Below are 22,202 nucleotides of genomic sequence, written 5' to 3'. Positions count from 1 at the left end.
GCATGTGGCGGAGACTTTACCTCCTACAATACCACTGCCCACCAACACATATGTCCTACAACTTCCCCACCTGTGACGCCACGGGTTCTACTTTATAGCCTTGTACGGGAATCCAAGAGTAGCGCGCGAGCAAGCCCACCAGCTCGCGGCTTGTGGACAAGGTCGATCGGGCTCGAGCAGCGGCAGCTCGCGGCCGTCCGAAATGAGAAGACGCCAGCCACTTCTATTTTTCAATTTTTTTTCAACAGCAACTTCGATAAACGTTTTTTCCTCCTCCTCCTCGGTTACAGGTGATAGCTGCCCTATGCCATATTCCCCTCTCTGTTTTACTCCACCATTCCAATCTCCCTTTACTCCACAGCCTTGCAGTTAACTTTCTCTGTGCTGCCTTTAAACCTTAGAGCTTCGGGAAGGTGAATTCAAACCCTTCGCGTGGATTTGAATGATTAAAATTCCATTCAAACACAATCTGCCGAATCGTTTTTATTTTCTTTCCGCAAGACAACACAAGCCCCAGCATGTTGGGTGGGCTTCCCCGCAAAGCTTTTCGTTCCTCCGCCTCCTTTTACATCAAAAGCAAAGCACGATCCTTGTAGTTATCTCAGAGATTTTCCTTCCTGATAACAAATTTCTCTGTCCTGTACATTTCTTACGACGTTTTTGGTTTAATTTTTTACTTGAATTTATTCTTTCTGCTCTTTTTTTCTCATCTTGGCTTTGTTTTGACTCATAAAAATCGGTGACTGATCGTTATGTATTTCATCGTTAACCTTCCAGTGTTTCTTGGTCACTGAGTGTCTACACTTTTCATTTATAGAGGTATATACTTAAACGCTGTATAGCTGTACACTTACGAGGATCGATTTTTCTCAAGTTTCAAAATATATTTTACTTTGAAATTCTCGAACTTCACGCGACGCCCCATCCATACCTCCCTGTCTTGTATTCGTTAGCTGTTTTATGATGCCAGCCTAAGGCCAAACGGCCTACCGTTCTCTGGTTTTGCGCGAACGCGCATCTGTTTTCGAGCAGAGCACTGCATTCGCCAATCTGAGGCCTGAAACCATTATGCCTTTCCAAATACCTCGCTCTAATTTGTATTTGTTATACCTCCACAGACGGTGACAGACCTCTATGCTTTATTATAGCTGCGATTCAGTTTCCTTCAATTTTAAACCGCTCCTCGTGAGTTCCTAAAGAGTTTTTCTTTTGTTTATTCACACTCCCAAATGTTAGCATTCCTTGACCCTGGGTGTTTAGCCATGTTGGATAGCGGCAATGCTATACTGTAGTTAAATGCCATTATTCCCGACATTTCAGGGCTACAATTTAACTCGAAATGTGTGGCTTACTGGCCAGAAACATTTGCGAGTGGTTGCATATCTCTCTGGGCAACAGCTAACAGAACAACGTCGACAGTGTGTGGCATTTCCGGATCGCGTTGTTCTATCACTCTGGATAGGCGTTAGTTTGACGTCTTACTGTCTTCCTTCTATTTTCGTTTATATGGTGGCCATGTAAAGCATTTATCAGTACTGAGCTCAAATGACATGCCCGTTCCACTCCTCGAAGGGTGTTGACCTGCTGTATGCATTTCTGCCCTGCCCATGTCAGGTGGACACTATAAACTTGATCAAGGAACTGTATTACCTCTTCATCTAAGTGCTGCAGTTTCAGCCCTCTACACAGAAATTCCTCGTTTACGTTGTCGTATGCCTATTTACTATGTCCAAGGAAATTGCCCATAATGGTCTATTCCAGCTTTGAAAATTTCGATGTGCTGCGTTAGCACAAATTACCATCCAAGCTCCTACCATTCAAACTCATTCTACAGTTTTACTGTGATTTCATATTCTTCCGACGATGCTTGAACCTATGATTTTGCTGCCTGCAACACGAATCTATACATCACCAATGTTACTGTAGGCGGTCAGTTCTAATCAATGGTAGTTTTTGCCCCCTTCGCCTTTGTACACCAAATTGTTCCTACTCTGAACACAACCCTCTGCGATTTGCTTGGTTTGTATCACACTTTCCAGCGCCCGCATCGAAGATGATTTAGGTTTTGGTCCACGCAGGTCTATCAGGTGAATTTAGTTATCCGTGCTGACTAACACCTATTTCGTGGAAACCTTTTACTCTGCTCTTTTCCAGCAAAGATTCCTCAATTTCGTTTCCCTTTCCGCAGTTTTCTGCCGCGCTGCTACCACGGGCGGAGATGTCACTTCCGCTATTTAAATTGTCACTATTCCCTTAATGAATATGCACTTCCTCTTGCTCACTTTATAAATGTTTTCCTTCATCAGCCATTTTGTGGTGGATATCGGTTTTCAAGTAAGTCTAGTATGATTCCCAACGTCCTCCTTCCCGATTTATGTTATCCTATTTATGCTTGCAGCGTTTTCCACACTTGCGAATTTCTCTTTTACTATGGCAACTAACCCATCTTTACTTCATCTCTTTCCATATCAACTCTTCTTTGTTTGTGTTTTCTCGACGCCATTTTCGCGAGACCATTCGAGAGAAAGTTAGCTTTGCCGCAAAGCGTATTCTGCCGACTGCTGTTCTGTAGACGGTCGGAGACGATGAGATTCCGGGGCCCCATTTTGCTGAAAAAAAAAAAAAAAAAAAAGAGAAAGAATGTTGACCTAGGGAATGAGAGAGTTGGCCGCGAGTGATTCATTTCGCTGCCAGAGGAGACAACACCACTTTCTACTGAGGCGGCCTTCGGGTGAGCGGCGAGAGATCACTCACCAACCAGTCGGACAGGCCGGGAAAAGCGAGCGGGGGGGAGTCAGCGATGCCTCAATAATCGGCCAGCCCCCCGACGGCGCCCGCGAAGAATCGCCAAGAAACACGAGGAGCAGGAAAGAACGTGCGCGCCGCAATCACGGCAGCTGGAGGTAATTTGATCTGTTATTTGCGCAACTATCAGCCGTTCACAGTCGGTCGCGCTCGAGGAGCGCCGGCTAGTCTAGACGGGTGACGTGCGCGCATTCGCCACTCCACTCTTCCGAGCGAACTCGATCGGAAGAAACCGGATGTGTCGCCGTCCGAGTGTCGGGCGGCCAGTTTCTTCGGAAGAACTGGTGCAGGTTCCGCAGGGTAACCTCGAACCCTCGCTTCGTAACCTCGGGGTTGAGCGCTTCACATCGCAGCACCCGAGTCCGAACTCTGAACCCGGCCGGTCGGGCGAGGAGGAGGAGAAGCAGGAACGGTGCTTTGACCTCGGCGCCGCTTCGAGCCGCCGCCGGCGGAGGCGCTGCGCGGCGGCGTCGTGGGAGAGGAGGTTCGCCGGCGCCAGCGAGGCCCGAACAGGCGCGCCAGTCGGCGTCTCGCTATGCGCCGGCAGTCGACTGCCGTGTGGGGGCGCGTAGTCGCCGCAGTCATGGCCGCCGAGCAGCAGCCTGAGCAGCAGCCGCAGCAGCGTGTTCCGAGCGCGTGGTGCAGCAGCAGCGTGATGGCCAGCAGCCGTGCACAGTGAGCATCGTGGTCCCGGCGGCAGCAGTGTGCAGCAGTGGCGACCGTGTGCATGTGGCGCGGTGCTCGCGGGGGGCGGCCATCGGGCCCCAGAGCCGCCATGGGGGCAGCCGCGCTGGGGCGGCGGTGAGCGCGTGCCCCCGCCTGGCGGCCTGTATGCCACGGCGAGCTGGGACAACTCGGCGCTATGGTGTGCGTTCATGTTCGCCAGTAAGCGGTGCAAACTGGTGAAGCGCCTGTGGGAAGAAAGCTCCAAACTGGTGGCCTCGTACCTGTCGTCGCCGGCACAGCCTCCGCTGTGGGCGGCGGCGGCCGGCGACTACGATGCCTTCTGCTCCTCGCCCGAAGAGCGCAAGGCCGTGGAGTGCCTGCTCAAGCGGCTTCGCGACTCGCAGCTCGAGACGATGCTGCGGGCGGTGCAGACCAGGGGCCGCGACGGCACCGCCTGCCTGCCGCTGCCGCACGGCGACGTCAAGCTGCCGCGCGAGGTGGTTGCGCCGCACGTGCTCTGCTGCCGCCTCTGGCGCTGGCCCCAGCTCCGGCACCAGTACGAACTCAAGCGCCTGCCCTGGTGCGCCGCCTCGCCCCTCCACGTCTGCTGCAACCCGTACCACTGGAGCATCGTCCACAAGCCAGGTACGCCGACTGCCGTCTTCGCCGCCTCGTCGGCGACGCGCAGAGTATATTTATATTTTCCCGGCAACACCGGGGCCGGGAGAGAGAGCGAGCGGAGAAGGGGCGAGGGTAAGCGAGCGCATTGTTCCGAGATGATTGTTCCAGCTTTTTCTGAGCGCGGCCTTCGTAGGGTGCGCTGAACGGAGCTAAACCGGGGGAAAAAAAAAAAAAAAGAACGTCGCCGTTGTTCGCTACGATTCACAGTATCGATTTTGCTAACCATTCTGACAGCGTGCTTACACGACTGTTGCTTCGCGCTGCGTAAGGTTGCCGCGATCTTTGGGAGACTGTGGTGCGGCGCTAGTCTCGCCACGCTATCTTTTTCAGGGGTCTGAACATTCTCACCAACCGAAGGAAGTTTCTGTCGACCTCAGAGCCGTGCGTTCCAGATGTGGCGTGTGTGCGTGCCGTGATGCACCGGAACTAGTTCCGAATTTAGGAGGTCAGGATCGCCTCGTCCGGGAGGTTTCGCAGTATTTGTGTCCCCTTGATGCCGGGATATTATGAGGCGATTACTCGCCACAACAGTGGCGTTTGCGACAGCGTGGATATGTGCCCGCAGTCTTGGGAGGCGTAGTGAAGCGCGGTGCTCGTTAAGTGTGCAGCGAACAGCAGGCGCTCTTTCGCCTCGTGCTCGTTTGGACGGAAGCTACGTGTTGAGCACAGGTGCAGCTGATGGACACCGGCACGCCTCCAAAAGGTAAACCCGCATTAGCAACGACTCCGCGTGGCTGCAAGCCAGCTGAGGAGCGCGCGTACGACTATACTATTGGCAGCGGACTCGCATACACGCCATCCTTACCGCGTGCATATGTTGCACCTCAAAACCGTCGCACAGGCGGGCCAACAGCAGCGATGCGAATAAGAAAAGCCATAAAGAAGAGGGGGGGGGGGGGGTGCAGTAGAGTCGGCCTGCAAGCAAGTAGTATAAATAAAACTGTAGGCTTGTGAGATGCAGTTTGAGACAAATTTTAAAGCGAGAAGTCCCTTAAGTTCTTGCCGTTACGTGTATCAACCCTCCCCCCCTGATATTTTCAGTTTTCTTTTCGCCTGCCACTGTTCAGTTTGTGAAAAGGCGTGCAAAGACGGCAGATTGCGTCGTGCCACAGTCAACGGCGCAATTTTTTTTCCCATTTTGTTAAGTGCGTTGTTGCGTAAATGACAGCCGCATCATGGCAATTCCACAGCCCAAACTTCAACAGAGTGGTGCTGCTAGTGCTACTGGCGGCTACATTTACGGCCATATGTTCTCAACAGGGGTGTGGGGCTGGGAAGCCGTGAGTACGACTCCAGGTCGTTCACAGCATTCGTGAGTTCGGCTGGCGAGCCATTCCTTGTGATGCGTCGTCAGTGTCACCACAATAATACCAACCTTTCCGTATTGGGATTTGCAGTAATGGGGTGATGGGTATTTGCTCATTTGTATCTTCCATTCGGAAGCCTTGTAGGTCTTGCGCTTTGAAGCTCTCCGGCGGGTTCTCGCGTAAAAGGTACAAAAGCGGAACATTTTATGTAGTCGTAATTGTCGTCTCGCGTGGTTGCTCTTGCCCATTGCACTGACACGGCCGGTAATAGGTATTGTTTTTTTTTCTTTTATCATTTTGTTTACGCGCCAATGTCGCGCATCAGCTTTCACATGGCGTCGAGGAAAAAGTCCGCGCGGTAAGCGCGAGCACGCACGGCAGCTAATGAGGGCCCGCTGGTATTCGGTGTAATCAAGGTTGCAATGGCTATTGGAAGCAGTGGTGTCCGCGTTGCTGTAAAAGGAAAGTACGTTTTGCCGGGTTCAATTACGCCTGACCGTACGTAACTGTGAGCGATGATGCTGTTCCGATCGACGGTCTCTGACATAAGCGTGTTGTCGAAGTGAAATTCCGGCTGGTGCCGCTAAATTTGGAGCCGTTCGTACGCAAAGCTCTCTCTGTCCCCGTACACAAGTACTACTCCTATATGAGCCGTGGCGACATCAACGCATGTGTGGTAGTTTTGGATTGGAAGAAAATTTGCAATTGGGCGGACTTCGTTAAATTATAGTTGTCTTAGTAATCGCGCAAAAAATTGCGATTGAGGATATCATAAGCGATGTACCGAAGGGTCAAGTCAATACAAGTACGTGTCAAAACCGCCCATTGCGGCGCGTAGAGCAGTAATTGAACGCGTGCGCGGACTAGAGGGTGAAGCAATCACCTTATTCCCGTAATTTTTCATTTCCTGACCTTGGGGTGGGGGGGTAGTTAACACGCACTTGCTGGTCGTTCGTTCGTTCTGACGTGACATCGCATGCAATTCAGCCACCGAAAACCACTCGAAAGCCCGCTGTACTGATTGGAACCCTCTATCGAAAGTATTTCTTTTATTCAATTGTCTTGGATGGCTGCCCGGCGAGGCATTTGTCCGAGTACCCAGCGGTTACGGAACCGTCAACTGTTGCTGCTGTGAACGCGTTTTCTGGATAAACCATGTTCTTCACCGCTTATAGATCTGAATAACCGGGCCTACCACATCAGACTTCTGCACCAGCGAATTACCCTGTTTTCATGAGCACTGCGGAGGTGTGTGCGCGCACGGGATGTTATCCAGGCCTTAAAAAGCACTTTGGGAGTAGTATGAGGAGGGTGTCACCTCTTCCCATCATTTAAGCGCTAGACACATGTACGACGGGCGCACGCGATTCCCATGCGACTGATCGATGCGACCTATTGTTAGGACCGGTTTTGTTGGATCCTAAAAATAAGTCGTAACGATCAGTCGCATGCGAATCGCGTGCGCCCGTCGTACATGTGTCTAGCGCTTTAATTTTGCTACTGGGGAGAGACGACAGCAAGAAAGCTCGCGGTGTTGGTGTCAAAGCCATATTTCTAGTTGGCTGCCTCACGTCAAACCGCATGCACGCAAACATCTGTATTTCACTCCAGTTTCCCGGCTATTTTTACACGAGCCTTACGTGCTTCTGAAATAAACCCTCCTGCTAATTGGAAAGCGCTGTACCCCACCACCCGCTCCTTTCCCAATTCCACCCTCTGTCCCAAACATTTTTTTGTGCTCGGATGGCCATAAGTGGAGTTTCCCATGCGACACATTTGGAGTCACGTGTTCGCCGCTCTCACTTTTTTTTTTTTTTTCGCCGCTGTGTAACGTGCCGCCGTTTCACGTATCGCGTTACCCGAACCTGCTCCTTACGCATTTATAACCGTTTACGCGTGTTCGCGTCGCACGGAGCGCAAATTCACTTCCGGCCTGACAGTATATTGTTGTTCCAGCGGTTGTTGTTCGTACCGGAAAACAAATTCTTTCACCAGCTGCGCCACTGCAGCTACCAACGTTCTCCACTCTCTTCCATCCTCTCTCTTCCCCGCATACCGCAGTCTCTCCCTTTCCCTCTCTCTCATCTGTTGGCCTGTGTGCCCGTAATGGGGCGCGTCGTTGTTTTCTTTGGCCACCCCGGGCGCGTTGGCTGGACAGACCTTGTGGTCTTGCTTCGGGTTCATTAATCAGTCGGCGCGGCTGCGGCGCTCGGATTCTTGCCTTCTTCGCCGCCTTCCTTCCTTCTTGGCAAGAGCGTGCGAACCGTAATGGATCGACCAAAGGCGCCTCCTCCTCCTCCTCCTCCTCCTCCTTGCCGGCTGGCCATGAATTGAGGCGGCCGGCAGTGGTGGTGGCGCGCTTTGTGAATTGGCGCTGTACGGGAGAAGGAAACAGCGACCCTAAATGGCACTTGCGTCGTTTCGTAACAAGTGCCCAAACGCTGCCGCTGCTTGTGGACGAAAAAAAAAAGTGAGATCTTCTACACTAGTCTGAAGATAAAGACCGGCGAAGCTGGTCTGGTCGATAACTATACAGTCGAACCTCGTTCGAACGAAGTAGTATCGGGGCAGTGAGTTAGTTCGTTATATCCGATATTCGTTATAACCGTAGAGGTAAAAATCAGCTCCAATAAATCGGCAATTTGGCTCGCGCCACAATGCTACGTTAAGAAAACGCATTGTTCTAGGCTTCGAATCCACTGTAAACGAGGTAATCCTTATCAGTCTCTTTGTTGCATCTCAAACTAAACAGACCGGAACTTGAGAACATGAAATTACAACAGAACAAAGTTCGTTCGGCAAAACAGGCCTGGGTTCTTATTTACTTGGAGGATGTGGCCCTCGCGTGGTGGCTCTTCAGCCTGAGCGGAATGAAGTTATTCAGTGTCGACGCAATAAATGGCCTTAAGCTACTCAAAAATGGTTGTTTTGTCTCACTTTTATATTGTGCTTAATTATGCTAGCTGTCGAGTTTTGAGCCTCGCGGGAACCGAATATTTCTTCGTTAGAGCCAATATCGCGCGGCTCTCGAGGTTTCGGTTTCGTTATAAAAAGAATAGGTGTCCTTGAAATTAAGCATGACCAAACTTCCTATTTATTCGCTATATCCGATTATTCGCTACATCAGTGTTCGCTAATTGTATTGCGGGACTACTATATTGATCGAATAAAGACACATACACATAAATTTGCGAGAATCAATGCGAAATGAATTCTCGTATAATTTTCTTCGGGATATTTTGTATGAAACAAGAGTGTACAGCCGTTTTGTGTAACCGTACGCCCTCCGTAGAGAGCCATGTATTGATGGCAAACGGGAATTCCGCACCGTCAGAACTTCATAAAAACTCATCATGTCAAGTAAATGAAACTAGGCGTAATGAAAGTGTCGTGTCGTCTTAGCGGCTAATTTTAGTGTGATCTTTTCCGAGATACTTGGATTAGATTGAGAGCTACGGAGAATTTTACATTTACACCATCTCTAGAGCGAGCCTGCGCGATTCTTTTGTCGACGCGACCTGATAGACGAACGCAGTTTTTGTCAGAGCCTAACGCAAGACAGCTTCGCTGTAAAGAGAGCAAGCAACTAAAAATCAACCTCTCCCAGGGGAAGTGGGCGAGAGGACTCAAATGCGGAAGTGAACATTCTGACGCGAGCGAGTCGGCCGGCAAGGTGTGAGCGAGTGAGAAAGCGAGTATGCATCGTTAATGTCGTGCGCGCAGCTTCGATTTTGACCAGTCTCCCCGGCGTGCAAAGACGTGACAGGTTTGTTTACCGTGACACCGGGTGAACCTTGTCCGGACGTGTCAATGGTGACCGATTCGCCTTCACAACGTTGGCCAATTCGCCGCCGAGGATATTATGCACGGGAGTACAACAGCCGTCACTTTCATTGACAGCACATTTTTCAGATCGGGGGCTTTGTGCCACTAAACCGTGCGCGTACGGTACCAGCTTCCGGAATCAGTCGACTTTTCCTTTTTTTTTTTGTTTTGGATGGTTGATCTTGAGGGTCAAAGCCGATTAACCCTGGGGGGCAGAACCTTAATTATCTGTCACTTTCTCTGTTCTTGGACCACAAATAAAGAGTGATTCATAAACTTATCCGCGTTTATTCCTCCGCGACTGACGGTGATGATGCCGTTTATACCGTTAGTAAAACAGGACAAATGTTGGCCTGCCAAAGCCATGTAAACTCGCCTGGCAGTCATGAGAAACCAAAAGACAATAAGGAAATACATAGTAAAACAAAAGCAATGGAAAGGAACAAAATTTTCGATTAAGTGGGGTGTGCGTAAAAAAACGCATGTCAAATATACATAGTGAAGGCCGGCAGAATAATTTAACACCTATTGCTCAATTACAAAAAAAAAAAGTATCTTGAATTTATGCAGCAATTGTGGCCACTACGTTGGTTGAAAGCAGCAGGAGTATAGTGCGTTTTAGACGTATGCGTCCGTACCTCGTGTTGCAATGGAAAATGAGGCGGCTCACGCCGCTGCCCGCGACATTTTACACCGGGCATTCCCAAGGGAGGCCGACGACACACCTCCAATCGCCTCGCCCAGCCAGTCAGTCCCAAAAACATACACGGACATCTTATATCATTATCGCCGGGAGCGCCTCCTTTACCCTCCTCCTCACCCATCACTCAATACACAGGACTCTCGAATCTGGCGCAGAATCCAAACACAGACTTACTACAACATGGCAATTTTGCACCATATTTCACCAACTGTTTTTTCCTACAACTGCACAACATGCAATACACCAAACACCACCTATCACCTCGTATGGGAGTGCGCCAAACATCCCAACCCAATTCCATCACCTACATTGGAGCAGTGGGAGCACAGGCTGACCAGCTTCCAGCTCGAGGATCAGGAGTACCTGATCTCCCGGGCGAGGGCTGCTGGGGGGCCTGAAGGCGGCCTGGACTGAGGCCACCACCCACTCTCTTTTCCCCCTCCCCTTTCCCTTAAAAAATAAATGTTATTCCTCCTCCTCCTCCTCCTCCTCCTACAAGCTCCAGCCCGAGCACATTACTGCCCTTTCTATCCCTGTCCAATTTGCCCCCCGCGTGTAAGTTCCAAACTCGTTGAGGGCATAATAATCGTCGGATGACCCTCCTCCCGATGCAGCTTCAAATTACATGGGCACATTCTGATTATAGTGTAGGAGCTCAAAATTGGGGAAATATTTAAAGAGCATTCAGGAGAGGGTGAAGAAACTTGCAACGAACTGCATTTTTTCCCTCCCCAGTAAGGCCAATTCTGCAAACGAAACCATGAGGATATTGTGTCCGCGTGCACGCACCCAAAAAAAAAAAAAAAAAAGACGTGTTGGGAATTGATAACGGCATTTCAAGCCGAAACGGCTGGCTTTGTAGACGATAACGGTTAGTCGGTGCGTTGTTTTGTTTGGGTTTGCGATAGGCATGATTAGGCCAATTGAGCTCGAGTAAACAGCGAGGTCGCATCCATCACAGTTGTTGCTATAGCGCGGGCGATAAATAGTGCCGCACCGACACGGCTGGCGCAGCGCGCTTCAATAGCAACTATTACAAAGGGCCTTGTCAAGTCTAGTGATTTATGCAATTGCGCCCGGTGTTTGCAATTTCGAGTTGGCGCCCGGTGTTTGCAATTTCGAGTTAAAAAATTACGTTAAACGTGATTCGCACGCACGACGTGTGTGGGCTCTTCGTGAACCGAAGTCCGAGATTTTTTCGCGCACAAATATTCAGCAGAAGCACGCCACTTCGTCTTTCCGTTGACGGGATTTTGAATAAAATAATGAAAAATTCGCCGTGATCTCTTGCGTTGGGGTATTACAGGGGCGCTACGCGACATAAAAAAGAGAAAGAGTATTTGGGTCAAGATATGCGACTCTCGGAGTGACAGTAAATTTGTACGTGTTGCATGTGCTTCTTACTGATTTTCAGAAAGAGGCATTCGTGATTATATGGCGAATCAGAAGTTAGGTTTGTGTAAGATACCCATGTTTCGTTTGCCTCGATTGGAGAAAAAACGAGGGGAGAGGGGTTAGCAAGGTGGTGTTAAAGCGACTCTTTTAAATAAGGGCAACACTGTGAAATTCCTGCCCGCTATTTGATGGGCTTAGATTTCTACTAGCACTGGTTTCATACAACGCAGTATATAGTCATTGCGACCTTGCAGCTAGAAGGTTAAACGCGAACCACTCAAAGCTGTTAACAATATCCAGACGATGATTATTCCCGTGACGGAAGTAGTACGCATTTCACATGGAGGTAGAGGTCAGAAGGCATAGGTGAACCGTTGCTAGCGGCGAAAGCGGAGCAGCGTACTGGTTTTTGCACGTTTGTCCGGACATTTTCTTTTTTCGTAGTTACGACCACTTGTAAGCTGCCGTAAAGTACGCACCCCCCACCGTTATGTAATGCCCCAGAAAGGAATAAGCTCGCGCAAAAGACGAGGACGAAGATAGAGAGGACAAGACGAGCGCAAACTTATTCCTTCGTACGTCATAAACCAACTAGCCAGCAATCAAGTCCCCTGCAGAAAGAGCCTTTAAGGAAAAATAATGATGACGACGATGGTGATAATAAAACCGGCAGGGTGGGCGGAATCTTCACACTATCCGGCGTCACGCACACGTTTGGGCAGTAATAGCTCTCGCCTCCTCAAACCACGGAAAGCAGAGCGGCCGCCCCAAGCGCTCTTCTGCGCGAATTCACTCCTGTTGGATTTGCTCTGCGAGAGGACGGCGACATGCGCGCCAAGCAGATGGCTCGGCCGAGTGACATGCCCGTCTATATCATTTTTGTTTTCGCTCCGTACCGCGTGGGCCGGGTTGCGGGCGTATCTCCTCGAAGTGTCCCATCTGGAAAGCTCGAGTAGGCACCGGCGCGCGCGCTTGAAGCTCGACGCGTCCTTGACTGACGCGGCGCCAGCGGCGGTTCGTGTCCCTCCTTCTCCTCCTCTCCCCCGCTCTTCTCCGTCTATCTCTCTCTCCCCCGTCTCCTCTCTGCGCTGCCACTAACCAAACACCGAGCAGATTGCGCAAGGCCTTCGAAGCGTTGCGCCGGGATCAGAGGTGTCATCGTCCGAATCCGCCGCGTTTGAGGCTTGGGGAGTATCCTTAGAGACTGAGCACCCCTGTTATAACGGCGTTCACTAGAATGCTCGGTTTATTCGAAGTTGTCATTACCCACACTGGAGTGCAAAGAGCGCAAATCGTACCCGCATTTTGCGAAACACCGCTTATAACGATGTCTGCTTCATGTGGATTACGTTATACGAGTTTATAGTTACACAAAAAAAGGCCGGCAGTGATTAATCTCCGATGATTGTCTATGGGTACGAAGCGGAGTTCGGCGATTATCTCTCAGGCGTTCACGGATAAAGGTTCCTGGATCTTCAGGGTAAGAGTGCGAGCAGTGCGTGCGTGCGCGCGCGCGCGCGCGCGTTGCTTTCATGGCGTATTCGAGCTTACTTGTGACTGGAGGCCTGAAAGCCGGGCCTTTGAAAGCGGGAAAAGGCGCATTAAAGACCTGCAGACGTTGTGACATAGGCGTGGGCCGCACTGTCGCAGCCGAGCAGCATTTGGCTCGCCGAGTTGCACGAAGTAACAGCACGCGTGTCACTTGTGGGCGCTTGCGTGCGCCCTTGCACTGCACGCGTGCTGCTTTCGAGTCCTGCGCGGAATCCGTGGGGGACGGCACCGAAGGCATTCGTATATCTCCCCCGTCTTGCCCGCCGTTCTCTGCGCCAACAACGCGTTCCGTTATTTTTAACCAACGGGTTTGCTAATTGTCTGGGAATTAAAGAGCGCGCCCGGCTCGCTATTCCAAGTAAGTCGGCGTTCACTGACCGGCTTCGGGCGTGGCCCCAGTCTGCTCCCAGCGCCGAAAACTTAGTCTTTGAAATCGTACTTTCCCATACAGTGTGACGGGTTCGCCGGTAATCTGTGGCGGCAGTGAAGTAACACAAGGAAGAATACGCTCCTTTACTTCGCGCTTTCCACCACGTCAATTGATCCCACGTTAGAAGGATCTTGAAACCCGTCGCGGTGGCTCAGCGGCTAAGGCGTTGTGCGTCAGACTGAAGCGCGAGGACGTGGGTTTGATTCCCGGCTGCGACGGCCGCTTTTCTGATATAGGCGAAAAGCAAAAACGTCCGTGTGTTCGAGATTTCGGCGCACGTTGAAGATCTCCGGGTGGTCAAAATTTATCCGGAGCCTTCCACTACGGCGCGCCTCATCGCCTGCGTTGCGTCGGCGCGTTAAACCTGTGGTCTCTCTACCTCGCAATATGCATAACGCTAGCTTTGAACAAGGCAGGCATTCATGCACACCGCGAGGAACCACCGCGGGTTCGAGCTATTTGAGCACGCTCACGATACTGAAACGCCGTCGCGCCAACTTAACACCGCCTCTGTTGGGCAGGTGGAGAAAGGGGCGACAAAGGAATATGCCCAGGGTACGGAGGGAAGACGTTTATTTTATACTAACATTCTAGTCACATATTTTACAGTCCCAATTACACAATTTACAGTACAGGTACGTACTTCCCGTTAGGTGAAAGGGGCGGTGGGGCGCCACGCGCAAGTGCGCACGTTTGGTCGGCGCAGAGCCAGTGGGCTCTTCTGTCAGGGCAAATTCCGGGGTGCTCGCACGTTGTGCGCGCGCGCATCGCCGTGCTGGCCGGATCGGCTCGCAGCAGCGAGGGAGACGGGGCCCATTCGCTCACAGGCGCGTACCGCACGGCGTGTTCGTCGAGTGGTAGGTACGGCCTTACTATATGCAAGCGTAGGGACAACAGGAGCAGCCTTAGGCACGGGCCGCAGCCGGAAGGGCTGGTGGGCTTTCGCCGGCGCCACAGAGTGGCAGCCGGCTGGTAAAGAAAGCGTCACATACCTTCGGCCAACGCCTTCGGCGTCCTGGAAGCGTCTCTCCGAACGGACCCCCGCGCAGGGCGCGCGTTCGCGTCCAAGCGAGAGTCGGGTTCGGGCCTCGTTCAAACGGACCAATGAGGTGAGGTTAGCTCCGCTACCAGGGTGGAGCGCCCGCTGCGTGACAGTGTTTTATCGCCGCAACGGTCTCTGCAGGCTTCACCTCACGCAAGAGTTTGAGAGACGGCTCGGCTCTACACAGAGGCGCCAAGACGAGCCGGAATTTCGGAGGAGAGAGGGGAAAAGCGCCGCGTGATGGCACAAACCCAGTGATCGCGCGATGGCTCGGGCGCTAGGATCCCCACACTCCCCTCTCCTTAAATGCCCTCGCCGGTCTGAGAAGAGTTGACCGGCCATCGCCCCGGCATGCAAAAGACGGCAAAGAGTAGAAAAAAATGCATGCACAGGGCAGTCCCAGTCCCCAGCCCATACAAAATATTTACAAACTACTACCAACACTACCCCCCTCCAGCACGAATGATACACACAGGAAAACTACACGCGACACTGAGCTACATATTACATAGTAATGGGTTACACATGCAAACACAAAATGAAGCTATTGAAATATACAATTACAATGAACGCGACACTATGATAATAACAATAATGGTAATAATAGTATATACATGCAGGACGATACTATGCTACATAGGATTACAAGAAAAAAGAAACACGCACTACGACAATAAAGAATTAGGACAAAAGAGACGGCACAGGCATGCTATACAAACTACGCTGCGGTGCGAAAATAATATTTGCAAAAAAAAATTCGGGAGACACCGTTCCGCGGGGCTTGTGCAAAGTTCGGCGGTTGGGAGCACAAAAGTTTTTCTGGGAAACGTCCGTAATGGTCAGTCAAGGAGGGAAGACGGTGGGCACCAGTGCCGGAACGACCTCACCGTTGCGCGAGATAGCAGCTCCACGAGGGGGGTACCAGCCAGGAGGACATGCGGCTGGAGCAGCCAGCCGACAGGTATGATGACCGCGAGGGCGCTGCTCAGTTGTAGACCCCGCGTGGCACTCGATGGGTGCCCGCCAAGGAGCGACCTGCGCTGGTGGTCGCCGCTGCTCTGCCTGAGCGAGGCAGCATCCGGACGACAGTTGTTGAGCCCTGGTGCCCATGACGCATGGTGCGGTTCTGATGACACCACCATATTGTCCGCATCTGGAGAGGGCACCTATGCCGCAACTCGCAACTGGCCGCCAGTCCCGCCCTCGTCGGTGCAGCGCAGCCCGGCCACGTTCGCCAGCTGAAGGCGGTGCGCAGGGGGTACATGCCGTTGACCGCCGAGTCAGCACAACTGTTCAGGGTCCGGTCAAGATCACGGCGCGGGAAATCCCCTCCCCATCCGTCGGTTACTCTGCCCGCGGACCTTTAACCACACCGGCGAGGCACGACATGACGGAGGGCGCACTGGACGAAGCAGAAGCCACTCGCGGAATGCACCGTTGGGTTCGCTGAAGCCGGAAGAAGCACACACCAAACGCACTCACGAACGCCTCCACAACACGCGCGTCACAGTGTTCGTGCCACCGGGGCCAAGTCCCTTCGCAACAACGCGGTGCGCCCCACTCGTAGCGTACGCCCGGCCCGCGTTTTCCAGGAAAACACAACCTCCCGTTGGCATTGAGTATATGGTCCCCCAAAGTCTGGCCTGCTCTCCCAACTTCACACAGTTCACGCAACGGCCTCCAGTACGCGCTGCTCGCCCGAACACGGGGGCCGCGGACGGCCGAAATCCGACACCTTCAAAACAAGACCATAACTCTCGACCCTGGCTGCGCGCGAAAGCCAAAGACAGTCCTCGAAGGGCACTCCCGCGACCGACCCAGCCGCCGCTTTTCGGCATTCGCTCTTTCGTCAAGACTGCGCCTGAGTAAAAAAAACAGAAGAGAAGAAAACTAGCCCTGCTCACTGCTAAAAGGGGCAAAAAAGAAAAGAAACGTACAAAGCACTTCGTCCCGCATGCGCAGACCAAGGGGTTCCTGTACCAAATAAATAACGTCAAAGCACTGGAAAAAGAAAACACTACATCGTGCACCGACAACACACACACATAAAAAAGAAAACAACCCTAACGCCTTCAACGAGGCTAACACACGAACCGTACCGAACCCAGAAACTAAGCAAACAAAATAGGTTCATGCTACATCACGCGGTACAACGCTCAAAATACTAAGCGGAACACTTCCTCACCCTGTGCATTAAACCAGTGCTCTAAACAACAACAAAACAAATTAGGACAAGATACATTATGTGCAGTCATCAACGCCCAAATGGGGACACACTAATACAGACAGTGCCACGTAACATGCACACTCTTACAAACCGAGTAAAAAGAGAAAACATGCGCTTACAGCTTTGCTGGAGGGGGGAGAAAACTGACCACACAGATTGGGCTGGGGCGGCCAGGGCGGCCGCGCTGACTGAGACTGAGAGAAGTGAAGTCAGCACGGGGGCGAAAGCGCCTGCCGTTTAGTGTGCTATGATCACTGAGGTGATGAGCTGGCCGACGGAAGCCTGGATTAGCGTGGGTGCCTTGTCATCACCGCGCAGAGCCACTGTGCTCTAGCGCCAAATAGTCAGCCCGTGACACCATTTAAGTAAAGCTCTGCTTGCTTCTCGGCATAGGTCCCTTCAAGTCGCAAACGACTACCTGCCAAGGACGCATACTGTCAAATGGCTTCACAATTCCAGGCGGCTTCCCACCGTGCGCCCTCGCCGTTTGACAGACATGGCAGGATCGGCAACAGCGAAAATGTCTCGTTTCGTCCCGGGCCAGGTCACGGAGCGACTCAGTTTACCAAAACTTTGGAGCCGCCTAAATGCCCGGCGAATGGTTCGTCATGAGCTTAGCGCAGCAGTGCGGAACTCAGACTTAGGGGGTTACCACATTGAATGGTTCAATTGCCTCATCATCGGTGGCTACGTAGTTAAGCACGAGTCCTTCACCGTCCAGCAGAAATGAGTCCCCCGGGGCGTCGGCGACACACGCTGACTTCAGCCCCCCTCCCGCGCCTGCTACAAGACAAGTAGCATCTCGGCGCACGCCCGCAGCAGGACAAGCTACGTCTCGGCGTCTAAAAAAAAATCAAACTAAAAAAAATTGTCTCCCAGAGACCGTCGCACATCCGTCGACAAAAACGGGTCATTCTGCTGGCCGGCTACTAGCTCTTTTCGGCTCAATACAACCGCCTTGCAACGGGCATAGCTTCCCCCTCCTGATTTTACAGCCGAGGCCCGTCCGCTTTCCGGCGGCATGGAGTTCGCGAAAAGCGCCTGCCCCTCTCTGCGGGGTGTCTGCGCGCTCTTTCTACACTCTGGGCCCTCTTCCTCTACTGAACGGCTGTCAATTTTGCCTCCTTTACTGGCACACGCTTTTGCGCCGCCGGCTAAAGTCACACTTGGACAATAAATCTCGATGGATTACGAAGCACGAGATAGCGCGTCAACTACCATGTTCGTGCTCTACTCTTAGGGGACGGCAACAATAATATATCTCGCGTGCACTACTCCGAGTGGCGGCTGTGGCCTTTCTCCCGGAATACGTATACCGCCGCTCCAGTGGGGCGTGGTTGCACCGTCGCACTGCCCCGTGGGGCTGCGTGAACGAGGGGTGCACGCACACTCGCGTACGGAGGGGCAGTCGCCTCGTCCCCGTAGCAGCTACCGCTAGCGGATAAGCATTAAGACTGATTCCGGTTGCGTACTCAGCTTAATTAGCGGCCAAAGGCTAATGAGCCAATGGCCCCACGTTGGGCGCCAGTTTGGTGGTCTCTCTACCTCGCAATATGCATAACGCTAGCTTTGAACAAGGCAGGCATTCATGCACACCGCGAGGAACCACCGCGGGTTCGAGCTATTTGAGCACGCTCACGATACTGAAACGCCGTCGCGCCAACTTAACACCGCCTCTGTTGGGCAGGTGGAGAAAGGGGCGACAAAGGAATATGCCCAGGGTACGGAGGGAAGACGTTTATTTTATACTAACATTCTAGTCACATATTTTACAGTCCCAATTACACAATTTACAGTACAGGTACGTACTTCCCGTTAGGTGAAAGGGGCGGTGGGGCGCCACGCGCAAGTGCGCACGTTTGGTCGGCGCAGAGCCAGTGGGCTCTTCTGTCAGGGCAAATTCCGGGGTGCTCGCACGTTGTGCGCGCGCGCATCGCCGTGCTGGCCGGATCGGCTCGCAGCAGCGAGGGAGACGGGGCCCATTCGCTCACAGGCGCGTACCGCACGGCGTGTTCGTCGAGTGGTAGGTACGGCCTTACTATATGCAAGCGTAGGGACAACAGGAGCAGCCTTAGGCACGGGCCGCAGCCGGAAGGGCTGGTGGGCTTTCGCCGGCGCCACAGAGTGGCAGCCGGCTGGTAAAGAAAGCGTCACATACCTTCGGCCAACGCCTTCGGCGTCCTGGAAGCGTCTCTCCGAACGGACCCCCGCGCAGGGCGCGCGTTCGCGTCCAAGCGAGAGTCGGGTTCGGGCCTCGTTCAAACGGACCAATGAGGTGAGGTTAGCTCCGCTACCAGGGTGGAGCGCCCGCTGCGTGACAGTGTTTTATCGCCGCAACGGTCTCTGCAGGCTTCACCTCACGCAAGAGTTTGAGAGACGGCTCGGCTCTACACAGAGGCGCCAAGACGAGCCGGAATTTCGGAGGAGAGAGGGGAAAAGCGCCGCGTGATGGCACAAACCCAGTGATCGCGCGATGGCTCGGGCGCTAGGATCCCCACAAACCCTACAACCAGAAGGATCTTGAATGAATCCGGAATCGACACGAATGGTACAAGAATCCAAGGAAGGCTAGAAGCGAACCAAATCATTTTAATCAAAGTAGTGGTTTGCATTAATTTGTAAGGTGAATTAGGCAAAATAAAGGTGGGTTAGAAATTTTTAGAATGGAATGATTGTTTAGGTGTTGGTAGTAATAATTCGTAAAGTGGGATTAAGGTAGGGATTAAGATGGGTTAAGGGCTGCAAAATGGCGTGGCTGCTGGGTCGATGGGCGGACGGGCATATAAAAGGCACCCGTCACAATAGTACGTCAGACTTTCGTTTTCAAAGCACGTAAGCAGACTTTAGTAATGTATACCAATTGAGTACAAGTTGCTTTTGGCGCGAATTTCTGCATCTGCGACAATGCTCGAGGGCAAGCATTTTATACGCTTGCCTCGTCAATGGAGCTGATTACTAAATTGCAGTCTGCGTGTCTGCGTGTAGCTCTCATTCAACCACCAGTCGGTTTGAGGCATCACTTGCACAGTTAATGACCACCGTTATGTATTTTTGAAGTCTTCGAGCAACAAAATGCTATACGCCTTCGGTATAACGAAATTGTTTGATTAAAAAATCTCGCTTTAGACGTGTTTCATGGACACGACTGCAGTGTAGGATGCACAGCATGTCCGCCTTTAGCGCAGTACCTCGTATAACGAAGCCAGTTTTCTTGCTGTATCTAATTCTTCGTTATAGCGAAAGCTTATTGTACGTGGCTTTGGACATTAGTTTTATTGCATTGCGAGCCCGTTAGCATAGCTTATACTTCGCTTTAGTGCAGTTTGCTAGCCATGCTACGCAAGTATTTTTTGTTTTTTGCTCAGGATAGCAATCATTTAAATAAGTTTCACGCAGCGAGGATCATTATTTGGTGTCATCGCTGGTGCGCACATTGATTCCACTGAATGATGTTTTCCAATTAAACGCGTGAAGCTGTGTAACGAAATGGTGGTTGTCGGCCTGAAAACTTGGCGCTGAAAATTGGAGGCACGAAATGACGACAAAGACAAGTAGCGACGGGGGTGGACCGGCCGTTGCGATAGCTTGTTCGATCCGGCGATTGAAGTACGCAATGGCCGTGTTGGCCCTGAGGTTAACTCTTTTAAAAAAATCTATGGACGATGGCATTTGGTTGCATTGCAAAGCATGCCACTTAACGAATATACACAATTTGCAATAAGACGGAGATATGCGCGAACGCGCATAGCTAGACATATTTAATTCACGAGGTTCTCCTCGTCCGCTCTCGTTCTGTCGACTGCCCCTCGGCATTAGCTTGCCTAGATCGACCCCCAAGAACGCAGAACACTGCTTTATCACACAAAAGCCACGCCCCCAGGGGTGTCTCCCAAAAGAATGTGAGGAGGACCTACTAACACACACTGGGCCGCTGATTGGCCACGTCAACAACCAAATGTTTCTATACAATCACGTGATCCACCCTCTCACTCACTCAAACTCCAATGTATTTAGCAAAACACAACACATCACTAATAAAATTAGCGGTGGCTTAGCTCGGCTATGCCGGGATATACGTAGCGTTAGCTAAGGTTCAGCTGGTTATTCTTAGGTTTCCTGGTTGCCTAGGATTAGCTGATTATCATGCTTACTGCTGCTAAAACGATTTCCGATCCGATCAAATCTAATCCATTCGCTGCGGCGGTGGCTCTGGCGCGTCAGCTGTGCACTGTGAGATGTCACTGCTCCTCGCGCATGCGCAGCACGGCGCTCTCCAGGAGCTACGCGAAACGGTACAACCTTGGCCAGTGTAGCTAACGCTACAAAAACGAACCGACTCAGCTATTCTGATTGCTGGCCAACGACCCTCGGGTGGCCTCTAAAGTATTGTCCATACGACGCGTGCCAAAATTATGCTCAACGCAGACGAAATTCCTGTCTTTGTTAACACAGCGCGCGCATTACCAAGGGAGCTGCCACGCCCTCGTCACCTATCTGCGCCGTCGTGGCGACCGACGCTCTGGACCCATAGCTAGTTTGAAACTCGCGGCTTCCTTGGACTGTACTACTTTACAGACGCGGCGGCGCGCCTTTCTCTCGTCATAGTTGGTGACCCTTCGAATGACCTCACAGCGAGCGCAACTCCACTGACCATAACGCACCCGCGCTTCGCAGGCACTAATTCGGTAATTACCCCCGAAAAATAGGCATTTCTCCGGCATCACAAGGCACCCGCGACAGCCGCTCGGACCTAAGACAATAAACGTGCGGCTTGCCGCCAAAGGACATTGACAACCTTTCCCTGGCAGGAAATATTTCTACCGGCTAGACGCGCGTCCCGGCTTACCAAGACAAACGATGAAAGGCGCAAAGCTTTCCCGCGGCTGGTCCCAGCGCCCCTCGAACACGTCAGCCCTGCCGGCACAAAGAAGCCAGGCAGGCTATACAACAATAACGCAGGTGCCGGCTGTCTTCATTAACTGAGGTGCTTGAACTTAACAAAGCCCGTATCTCGTCCAAGCCGTTTTCGAACGGATGCAACGTGCCTCCCTCGCAAAGTGAGAAGAGCGAACTGAACTTACGACTTCGCGACAGGGGTACAATATTTCAGCAACACACACTTCGTTTGACAAACTATTTCTTTGTTTTTCAGTTTTCAGTGTTCGTCCAAACACTTGTCTTCGTTTTCTTTTCCTCTTTGTGGTATGAAAGCTTTACCAATTGTGTACGTGTGCAAACACAGCAAAACGTTTTCTGTTGAACAATAAACTCGCTCGCCGGACAGACTCATAAACTCAACTAACAATGTTGAGCAATTGTCCGTTGTACGCGCTCTTCACTGCGCCCGCAGTCGGTAGTTTTTTTACACGTGGCCCTTGTGTACTTCGCTCGTTTATCATCTATAGGTGTGCTCGGCGGCTTCCTTTGACCGCAACCTCGTGTGCGAGCTTCGGCGCAGTGAATAGGCGCCAGTGAATTTCGCTCGTAACTTCAACGCAGTGCGATTGCTGGCCAGCAAAAAAGGGCACCCAGCTCCGTTACCTAAGCTGCTATGGTAAGAGCGCTTCCTC

General features: G+C 51.9%; 1 protein-coding gene across 1 annotated transcript in view; it reads left to right on the top strand.

The window, feature by feature from the left end:
- The first annotated feature begins 3,680 nt into the window (after positions 1–3,680).
- The window catches only part of LOC144178708 (mothers against decapentaplegic homolog 6-like), a 121,610-nt gene continuing 103,088 nt past the window's right edge, over positions 3,681–22,202 (top strand). The window contains exon 1 of the mRNA XM_077706729.1: positions 3,681–4,116. Within this exon, the coding sequence (XP_077562855.1) occupies positions 3,681–4,116 (436 nt within the window). The remainder of the gene's footprint in view (positions 4,117–22,202) is intronic.

The sequence above is a fragment of the Haemaphysalis longicornis genome, unplaced genomic scaffold, assembly GCF_048455015.1.
Source record: "Haemaphysalis longicornis isolate Haplotype H1 unplaced genomic scaffold, Haemaphysalis longicornis Haplotype H1 scaffold_4, whole genome shotgun sequence".
In the NCBI taxonomy this organism is placed as follows: Eukaryota; Metazoa; Arthropoda; class Arachnida; order Ixodida; family Ixodidae; genus Haemaphysalis; species Haemaphysalis longicornis.
This window is presented reverse-complemented; position numbering and strand designations above follow the sequence as displayed.